The sequence below is a fragment of the Bradysia coprophila genome, assembly GCF_014529535.1.
Source record: "Bradysia coprophila strain Holo2 chromosome X unlocalized genomic scaffold, BU_Bcop_v1 contig_39, whole genome shotgun sequence".
Lineage (NCBI taxonomy): Eukaryota > Metazoa > Arthropoda > Insecta > Diptera > Sciaridae > Bradysia > Bradysia coprophila.
This window is the reverse complement of record NW_023503329.1, coordinates 124,992-136,545: the sequence shown is the minus strand read 5'-3', so window position 1 is coordinate 136,545 and position 11,554 is coordinate 124,992. Positions and strand designations below refer to the sequence as shown.

General features: G+C 35.6%; 1 protein-coding gene across 1 annotated transcript; it reads left to right on the top strand.

Annotated features, from left to right (window-relative positions):
• Positions 1–2,075: 2,075 nt before the first annotated feature.
• LOC119069677 (doublesex- and mab-3-related transcription factor A2) lies at positions 2,076–10,737 on the top strand. The gene is made up of 4 exons (XM_037173796.1): positions 2,076–2,522; positions 9,974–10,145; positions 10,202–10,374; positions 10,433–10,737. Exons 1-4 carry the CDS (start codon positions 2,286–2,288, stop codon positions 10,622–10,624), a joined length of 774 nt encoding a protein of 257 aa, XP_037029691.1. The 5' UTR covers positions 2,076–2,285; the 3' UTR covers positions 10,625–10,737.
• Positions 10,738–11,554: the final 817 nt, after the last annotated feature.

Sequence of the window (11,554 nt, the reverse complement as noted above, 5' to 3'; positions counted from 1 at the left end):
TCCATAAAATTCCTAAAAATTCTTTAAAAGGATTCCTTAAAATTATTACATTTCTTAGAAATTCATAAATTTATGGAATTTTTAAGAGTTTTAAGGAATTTTATAGAACTTTTATGAATTAAATTCCTGAAAACAGGCTCTGTTTGCGGCAAAAAAAAAAACTTTTTTTTTGTTTAGACAATCACGTTATTCACAATCACGTGCATTTTATATTAGAAAAGAGATTGTCAGTGTCATACTAGCGGTCTATACTGAAGTAGGGAAATTACTCTCACGTGCAGCTCGTTCTTTGTATGCAAGTACACTAACAAAGAAATGATTTGATAGAATATGATGAATAGCCGAATGGGGATGGGGATATGTCATATGGGCAAATGAAAGTCTAGTTATAATTTTTGTCGACTAATAAACGTCTGCCCAGAATTTCAATATTTTGCTGATCTAATTAAGGGATGGGATTAGCTCAAATAAAGACAATTTTTTTATTTATTTTTATGTCTGCCCAGAAGATGATTTCGAAAGCAGGATGTTCTCGGATCAAGTAACCAATCAATCTCTTTCGAAGTTTTACAAATGAATCTAACATCCAAGGAATTTGCTACATGCCGAAATAAATGGTCATTTGTTTCAGTCAGTTGACCAGTGGTTGGTTAATCAGAGCGGCACAGCAAGATTAAATTTTGTGTGTGTGTGTGTCTTGTTGCGGCATCGTCCTATTGTAATCCATTCCGATAAAATGTTACACCGCAGGTGCAAGAACCTTTTCTGCAACTCTCTTTTTATCGCATTCACTTGAAATGTCCCGAATCCTGACATTTTGCTAAACCCTAAATGTCAGCCCTTCCAAGTGAGGGCGTTATGCAAGCAACTCTTTTAGGTGATGAGCCCCCATGTTACACATGCCTAAAATATTGTCATAACTTTTCTACTCGGTTTTTATAAAAGATTTCCTAAAACCGCGCTGATAGCAGAGAGATGACCATAATTTCCACAGTTTCCAGTGGCTTGCAAAATGCTGATAGACACATCTCAGTCACAAAGTTGATAACAGATGGCGTTGCGTCCGCCATCTGTTATCAACTTTGTGACTGAGATGTGTCTTTCAGTATTTTGGAAGACACTGGAAACTGTGGAAATTATGATCACAAAGGGACATACCATAAAAATTCGATTTCGACTTCTTATTCCTTTTGATGCGTTTCCGGTGAAGTGTACAAATATCACCCAACTTCCCTTTTGCGTTTTCATTTTATCCCAACCGTGTTTTGATGTCACAGAGGTGAAATAGATAAACAAAAACAAGAAAAAGAAATCAAAATAGTTGTCTGTTCTGCTACTTCTAATTCAGCAGGCGAGAGTACCCTAAAAGCATGAAGATATCTAACTGCATAAGTGGAAATACAAATAAATTGCTACATTTCTTGCATACAAATTTCCATTTTCAACATTAAATCTGAGTTTTTGAAAACCACCATACCATAAACGATCTACTTTTACCTACTCAAAACATAACAAAAACAAAACAAAAAATCAACCGCAGAGCTCATCTCACACACATCTCACATAATAATATCTATGCACTCGTAAACAAACAAATACCCCCAATAAAAAGCGAAAATCCATTTAATTTGTGTTTTTCTAAAATATCCACTTGAGTCTTCCTGTGTTTATTTTTATACGACTTACAGTGTAAATAAGCGCATGTTATAATACCTCGTTTTCAATCACATTAAACACATTAATATAACACACAAAGTCGGGAGCTAATAATATCAAATTTCATCTCTTTTTTTTGTCATTTACTTACTAAAATCAATATGCAACGTATCAGTCAAAAATCTATTACACACAGTCCACATACCCACAACAATCATATGGTAACAGAAAACGGCAGCAGCAACAACAACAACAACACAAAATTATCTTTCTTTTTGATATAATTTTATAAACGAATGCGTTCATTGGTGGTTCTTGCGCCAACCACATGTAAAGATAACAATTTAAGCCACTCCTCGGAAAATCGTTCGTGAAAAATTGATTCGAGCTTTTCAGATATTGGTCCAAAGTGGCATGCTGCGAAATGTGTTTCAAATGAACTGAAAGAAAGTAGTTTTTTGTATCAGTTAGATATTTTTATGGTTTGGAAACATTGTAGTTTCAGTGCTTGTAATCATCGGTGAAAGTGTTCAGAGATATAGAAGAAGAAAAAAATCGTTTTTGGTGTTCTGACAAAAATATTACACGATCGTCATCAGTCGATACAAATAATACTGACTGGCAGTGAGATGGTTCCGTCAAACAGTTTAGTCAAAGGACTGGACAAATTATGTCGAGTGTCGAGTGGTAAAAGTGGAAGTTCGGTGAAGAGTAGCGCTTGTGCTCGCGTTCCAAAGTGTGCCAGGTGCCGTAATCATGGTGTTATTTCGGGACTTAGGGGTCATAAGAAGCACTGCATGTATCGAAGTTGTCGGTGCCCGAAGTGTGAATTAATTCATGAACGACAGAGGATCATGGCTGCACAGGTAAAATCATTTCTTTCAAGTGAAATCGAACGAGGTAATTCGAAAGATTTTCTTCATCATGGAAGACTGATCCACGGTGGATCAATGTAAAAAAATCATTCTATGCAATGTTGAATATATCGAGCATATTACTTGTTAGCCGCGTCCGCAATCGAATAATTTTTGGACTTAAAATTTGTAATCCTTCAGGAATCATTAAATTTCGCACTGAATTTAAATTATATTGTATCTAACTTGGTACCTCGGCACATGAGCTTCACACTGAGTCATTGAGTTCTTAATCAAGTCGGAGTTTATTTCGAACCGTTGTCATAGGAAGAAAAATCCCCGTGAGATTAAAATACGTTTTGCTCCCTAACGAATCGAAAGTAATCTTTCACGGACCTAACTTTTGAATCCCAAATTTTTATGTGTAAAAATGAAATCGTCTCTAAGCAATAACTCCGAGATATACGATGTTCTCAGTCCAGTATTCGGCAGCATTATCGTGAAATAGATTTTATAAGAAATGAAGTAAAAATTTTAAAGATCAGTACAAACAACAGAATTAACAGACCTAATGTTCCTAACATTGTACGCTTTCAATTTAGAAAATGATTACGAATAAATAAGTCGTCTCACGTAATTTCTAAAATGTCCAAAAAGCTACGAATTTATCACGAAAGATACGTTCATATCAAACGAATGAGAAATATTTGGTGATGATGACTGATCAGACTGGATCAGACTCGTCATTTTTAAGCGATAAAACTTTAAATTCATCAAAATCAAAGAAAGATTATTTTTTAAAAGAACAGGGACGCGTCGTCAAGTTCTTTCTGCACAATTTTTGTTTAAATCGATTGATTGTGTTTCCTGACTTGTAATTGTAATTAATTATTGCAATGCATAGACGTGCTGGAATGCTAGAAATATTAAGAGTTTCACGTAAAAGTCGCCCTAGAGTTTAAGTTGAATTGTTGTTGGCAAAGAGCTGTTGGTGCTAAAGAAATTATTTTCCCATAACAATTTCACGGCCCCAAAACAAAGAATTTTGAGCCACTTAGATCGCTGTGCCGTAGGTAAATGTCCATTTTGGCATGCGTGAAATGACGGTACTGGAAATAACAGATTAATTTTGTTTGATTCAATCAATCTATTCTTTCTTATTGAGAAAACTGAATCAAAAGCATTTTTAAAGAACATTCGCATGTCAAAATATCAAGTAATAAAGAAGTGAAGATTAACAATGATAGAATCGCGGATAGAATGAAACAATATGCAAGATATGCTACTATCGAATTAGGAAAGTTTGTATTTTTTTTTTTGAAACATCAAAGAAATCATTCCCCTTCGAGATCTGAAAAAAGAAAAAGAATTTGTGCAATTTCTTCAACCGGAGATATGATGAAATAAAGTTGAGTAAAGGAAGTTCGTGTGAAATTTTCTAAATTTTGAAGTTAGTTGTTCTGCAGTGATACTACTCGATTTTAACGTTCAATAGATCGCTGAACAAACTCTGGAAATGAAAAAAAATCCATAATTTCCATGCCCTACAGAAAATAGCTGAATATACGAAAATTCTAGCAATTCGTTCCTCGATAGGAGTCCTTTTTTAGGTCTCGTCAAGACTGATCATAAGATACAGAAAATTGTTGCCAGAATGATATTTTAGAAGATTTTGTAAAACTTCATCTAAAAACGATTCAATTCCTACAACTAAGGGTTTTATAAACGGTCCATAGAGTCCTATTAATCAGTGTAAGTAACAATAAGTAACGATACAGCTTCTTTTTTTGCTGGGATAGGGTTTTTGCTGCTGGGAGAGAAAACGTACTAACGCGTAAAAAACTGTCAAAAGATGTGACAGACGGATAAGCTAAATATACTGAAAACATACATTTTTACAAGTTTACCGACTGTACCCTGAAAGTATATGCAATTACCTTTCTAATGACACCCCACACGACCCTGTACGTATCGTGTACCTCGAGAAATTTCTGTAAGAAAAGTGCATGTCTTCGGTTTTTGATCACCTCACACTAGCCACACAAGCTTTTTGTCATTTCCATGTGTTTTGGATAACTCAGACCTCCATTTTTACTATTTTCATGTATTTTGGATAACTCAGCCCTTCATATACACATTTTCTTCTTCATTTCCATGTATTTTTGTCGATTTAGCTCCCGAAATATCAACCTAAATCTCACATTTTTTCAAGAATGTACAACAATTACCTAGAGCTTCCCCAATAATAGTCCTTGCAGTCTGCAAAATCCTCCAAAGACCATTATTTCAAGCATTCTTATGATCGGAATAAATGATGATGATAATGATAATCTTATGATCGGATTTTATGTTGATTGTTGCTCGTTAATGCTCGGACATTTAACAATATTATCTTAAATTAATACGTAAACCATGAAATGGTGTTCTATGAAATAGGTTAGGAACGACAAAGACCTAAGGCTTGCAAATAAAACTACTACGGAATCGATGGATAGCATCAATTCCACAGTTCCAGGACACTCAGATAAACCAATCAGATACAAAATATATAGAACTTTATTGTAAAATGTTCCTTCGTGTATAATATTATCAAAAGACTGAACTAAAAGCAGAACTCAGAGCATATTAAACCGAGTCTACCGATTACTAGATTTTTACAATTACAGAAAACCAACACACCTCCTTAATTGTAATAATTTAGTAACGGTATCAACACCTGCTTAGTATCAACACCTCTTTAAGCATATTCTCTTACGACAGTTTCCGGTTCCGTTCAACTCAAACTCTGTCTTCTGTTCCGTTCAAATTCCATGTTTGATTTCCACGTTCAATTCCGTGTCCGAGTTCCACGTTTCATTTCTATGTCCGAGTTCCATTTCCACGGTGCAAATTCCACTACCTAATTCCAGTAGTGTTTTGCGTGACGAATTCAATACTCCAGTACGTTTCCAGTACCGTCTCGATTCCAGTACGTTGACTACCAATTCCGATTATTCCTCAGATTCCGATTGTTCGTTTCATTCCAATCAGTCGAAAAACCCCTAAAGGGCAAGTCCTTTATCTATATTGCTGAGGGTGACGCATTGTGCACCGTACGCAAAAATTTGTGAATGAAAATTTTCCGAAAAGAAATTTGCGTCACAAAGTGGCAGATGATTCTGTTTTCTTACGTTTCAATTCTTTCAGTACATTTTTGAACCATTTTCCTAACAATAGTTTCCTCAACATCTGCCACTGGTGACGCAAATTTCTTTTCGGAAAATTTTCATTCACAAATTTTTTGGGTCAATTTTTTGTTGATAAACCCTTTAAGGGTTTTTTGACTGATATCACCACTTTTGTAAGTACGTCATTTCGACAACATCAAAAAAACTTATTGAAATTAAAAAATTCTAGAGAAATCAGTTTGAATCACAAAATCTAGAAAGCAATCTTGGTGCACCTCACTTATATTAAAAATAACCCAAATCCATCGAAAAATCCGATGGAAGTTAGAAAATGTTAGAGGAATCATCTATCATCCCAAAATTTAGGAACCAACCTTTGAACACCTCACTAATGTCGTATATAACTCAAATCCATCAAAGAATCCGATGGAAGTTAGGAAGTGCCAGAGGAATCATCTGTCATACCAAAATTTAGGAACCAACCTTGGAACACCTCACTCATAACGAAAATAACCCAAATCCATCAAAAAATCCGATGGAAGTTAGGAAGTGCCAGAGGAATCATCTGTCATCCCAAAATTTAGGAACCAATCTTGGAACACATCACTCATGTCGAAAATAACCCAAATCCATATCCATCAAAAAAACCGATGGAAGTTAGGAAGTGCCAGAGGAATCATCTCTCATCCCAAAACTTTGGGAACCAACCTTGGAACACCTCACTCATGTCGAAAATAACACAAATCCATCAAAAAATGAAACTTTTGAAAATTCCATTCTTATTTTTATGCCATTATTATCCTACAACTAAAATTTCAGGAAAATTTATAGAAACGTTTAGGAGTTGCTGGATCCACTTTTCCATAGGAACTAAGTAACTAACTAACTAACGTAGGCGATTTGCGTTATCTGAAAATTCGAAATTTTGCTTATTTTCATATACAAACATCAATATTTTGAAGTTCAACATCTCGCCCAATTTTGAAGCTGCAGTAATGTGTGATAGCTGGTTGAACTCGTATGGATTCCTAGGTGTCCTAGTTTGGGGACCATTGGATGTAAGGGGGAGAAGTCAAGAAGTTGCTGTAAATATGCTCCGCTGTCCCCAAATTAAAAAAAAATATTTTTCGACTTCAATCGTGTAGTATTTGCAGCCAATTCCGATTGTCGTTTCCAACTGTATGCCATTTCCGATCGTGTGTTATTTCCAATCGTTCACTGATTCCGATTGTGTCAATTCCTGTACAATTTCCGTACTCTGCCATTCCGATACCATTCAATTTCCAGTATCATACATTATTACATATCTTTGGTTAAATGTCCGCAACACTCGCGTTTCCTGGGCCCATAACCTGTTGGTTTTCCACAGTTCCAGGACACTCAGATAAATCGGATACAAAATATATAGAACTTTATTGTAAAATGTTCCTTCGTGTATAATATTATCAAAATATTGAACTAAAAGCAAAACTCAGCGCATACTAAACCGAGTCTACTGATTACTCGATTTTTACAATTACATAAAACCAACAATTCTCACTAGGCCGGTTTTGCTCATCTTCGAAGTTTTGGTAGCATTGGTCATTATTAAACCGGAAAAGACTTACCGAGGTGCGAGATCCATATTTTTTCCCACAGACTTATAAACCAATTTTTGACGCAGCAGATTCATTAATTAGCAAAAAATGCAAAAATGTGACGAATGAATATTCATTCATGCAGCACACCATAATGACATCGATACACACATAGGAATCTAATATCATAAGTAAACGTTTTGTGCACCCACCATACAGTTAAATTATTTCAACGAGGAAAAAGAGCGCATTAATACGAACATATCGACGACACCATTTGAGAGTTTCGTTTGTTGTTTTATACATTTAGTTCAACTGAAAATGGCAAAAAAAAACCATATACCCTCAACCATCCAATGTTTAATATGAAATGTAGGGACTCAATACATCTTGTCTCAGATTTAATTCCTAAGTAAATATTTATCTTTGGATATTGTTTTGTTACCCTGCGGTGTCAAGTGAATTTTGTACGCAACCGTGTAAATGTAGAGGAAAGTGATTTTAACCATTCCGTATACGAAATCGGTGAATATGGTGTGTATACATATCGTAAATATTAAGGAGGAAAATATTTAGTTTAACAGGATTTATTACAAAGAAAAATAAAATTGTTTTCTGAATATCAATTTAATGCGTGACGGTAATTTTGAGATTTCCGAATGGCCGATGTGCAGCGACTTTCGATTTCAGTTGCAAGACGATAGAAAATCCAATTAGAATCGACCGATAGGAATTATTAAACGAGTCTATTGGGTTTGGGTATAGTTTGCATTGAGGAAAGATTACGTGCAATCGAACAATAATATATGAGTATAAGAAGCTGGGCTCCATTATACGAAATTATCAACTTTGGATCGAGGCTTTCTTATTTTAAGAGGTAGCAAAGATTGTCATTTTTTTGTATGTGAGGCGCAGGCGAGGGTTCCACCATTTGGGTGGGTCACGTCACTTTCTTTCATTTTTTTAAATCTCGACAACTTTCCTTTTGTACCATTCTCCATTCTGCCTTACCTGTAATTTACTTGTCCAATTACTTATCTTGATCGCGGAATGTATGTAAATACATGTAAATACATGCCATCTGTCCAGAAATTTGTATGACAACAAAGGAGGATTAAAAAACTGTTTTGCCGTTCCGAAACTTACATATTTGCTCAGAACGTCACCAGCATGGAAATTCGAAGATTTCATAATATCTTTCGATGACGAAATTAAGGACCTTCTGGAAACAATCCTAAATATTGATATGAATGACCAACAATGGACTCAAGCCACATTGCCTATCAATTTTGGGGGCCTTGGTATAAGGAGACTACAAGACATTTCTTTACCTGCTTTCCTTAGCTCTTCATTTGGAGTTAAAAGTTACGTCTCTCATATTCTCAATTTTCAAGATACGACTTTTATTGTTCATTTAGATGAAGCTTTGGAAAAATGGAAAAGTTTAAATGATCTTTAAACACCTTGTATCAAGCATTTGCAAAAGAATTGGGATTTAATTAACGTTCAACGTATAATCAAAGATAACTTCAAGTTTACATCGAAAACGGACATAGCACGTTTCAAAGTTTTGCAATGAAAAGAATCAAATGCCAGGTTACATTCAATACCATCATCAAACATCGGAACAGTAATGGACAACAATACAATCCGTATTTGCATTGGCTTACGCTAAGGCTGCAATATTTGTTCAACACACTCATGCAGATGCGGTTCTTTGGTGTTGCCTAATGGTTTACATGGATTGAGCTGCTCAAAATGTATTGCAAAATATTAACGACATATTGGAATGAATGACATCATCTACCGATCATCAACGCATATTCCTGCTAACTTAGAACCCAGGGGTTTATCAAGAAATGACGGAAAAAGACAGGATGGTGTCACACTGACCCCATGGTTGAAAGGAAAACCACTCGTTTGGGACGCAACCTGTGTTGACACTTTCGCGGACTCATATTTATCAAAAACATCTACAAAGGCTAGACGACTTGCAGAATATGCAGTATCTCAGAAGCACAAACATTATTAAGAACTTTTGTCTTCTAACAATTATATTCTGTTAGCCTTCGCTGTTGAAACTATGTGCCTGTGGAGTGAAGGAGCATTAAAGTTCGTACACAAAATCGGCCATAAACTACAAGAGTTGACTGGAGACAACAGATCAAAATTATGTCTAATACAGAGAATGTCAATGGAAATACAAAGACACAACGCCGCTTGTATTATGGGCACAATTTCCCCGAATAAACCATTGGAAGAAGTTTTTTATTTAGAAATCTGTAAAAATTGTAATATAACATTTTGTAAATTATTTTTAAAAAAATGCAAAAAGGCTTTGCCTTACGCATGTTTTGTCAATAAACTACTTCTACTGCTACTTTATGAGATAAACCTAAAAGACTTAAACCTATAAATTGAAACCCCAATTCTCTTCTGTCAGCATGTACATTTTAAATAAGAAATTATGAAAACCTGACCGGATTGAGTCTAAACACAAACTTATGACCATACTCCGAGGATTTCGATGATTTGTTTTCCTATTGTTTCGTGGTGTTAATAGTGTTAATAACTCCCATTTTACGTATTTTTTACACGCAGACCTCATCTTCAAAACATTATTACAGCATTTTTATTTAAAAAAATTCATTCATGTACAGTGCAGTTCGGAACATTATTACTGTTACAGTTATTCTAAACTCTTCACTCCAATTTCTAGGTTGCTCTTAAGCGACAACAGGCTGTTGAAGATGCAATTGCCCTACGACTTGCATCGAACGAAACTGGATCATCGTTGGAAGTGCTGCCGCCAGGAAAAATATTTGGAATGAACGTTACCGAACCATGTGTTTCGCCACACAAAGCCCAATCAGAGCCCGAGAAAAAACCGAGTAAGATTTTTGATTTTCCAACAGGAACCGCATTACTTATTATCAAACCGTTTCAGCAACACCTCAGCCGGTCGTCTCTGAAAGTGCTATCGACATGCTAGCGCAACTGTTTCCACATAGGAAACGATCCGTTTTGGAACTGGTGTTAAGACGGTGTGATTTGGATTTGCTGCGTGCTATCGAACAATGTGGTCCTACACCCAGTGCATTTCGGCCGCCCACCTCAAAGGTATTGCTTCAGCTAAATAAATCTTAAAAAAAAAAAAATTTAACTGGAACTGTTGCAGAGTCAACCGATAACCATACATAGTCCGTCGAATCAGGCGTTACAATCTCAATCACATTTCGGTCCAGTGTTTGCTTATCCAAAATGGTTGCTGCCGATGTCCATTCCCGTTACAATGGGACATTTACCTAATTTAGCGCCAAGGTGTACACAGGAAAACTGTCCGATGTGCATTCATTCGATGGCGGTTTAACCGCATCGTTTCAACATGCAAAACAGGAAACTTATGTGGAATATTACGAGCATACAATTTAAGTCTAAGTCTAGCGATATAAGTTCAGATCAATTTATTTTAAATCTTTGCGTAGTGGACATCTGAGGCAGTTGTTTTGTTGAGAATAGCACAATTTCTAAAAAAAAGTGAAGTTTATTCTACCTTTTGATTATCGAATTTTTTTTGACATCCAAACATGGCGGCCGAGCTGATCCACGGCTAGGTCATGGCCATAAAATTCTTTAAAAATTTCGTCAGTGGCTGGTTCTTAGATGTTAAAGACTGTATGTCACATATATCAAGCAACTCTTCTTCTTCTTCAAGTAACGAATTTCTAGAAATATCATTTTACAAGTGACTTTACCACGGCAGAGTAAAACTTATGTCAGTGTTCATTTGAGTTCATTTTCATACAGTGGATTAGGTCCCTCATTTGACGTTTCAATAATGAACCGCTCCTGCCAGGTTTACTTTTACTCTGCCGTGGACTTTACCAAATAATTATCTAAAAACAATTATATAAATGATCCCCAAATGTACATGCTAAAGCTACAATTTTAATATAGTCTTGGAGGTCAAATTTTTTTGGACGCCAAGGGCGGACACCATTTTGAAATAACCAAGTTTCTAATTTTTTTTTCTGGTGATTTTCTTGATCCTTGTTAATAAATTAATTATTGGGGTAGTCTTCGGTTGGGATCAGTTGAGTAAATAAAACGCAGTTTTCGCAGACGTTTCAACGCTATATTTGCGTCATCTTCAGTGCAAGATTACCTTGAGACAGAGAAAAAATCTTTTGTTTACATTTGGAACCAGAAATTGATTTTCCATAAGGGGCCGTTCATAAATTACGTAACGCAAAAGAGGGGGGGAGGGGTATCAGTCTAGCGTTACACAGCATTACAGGGG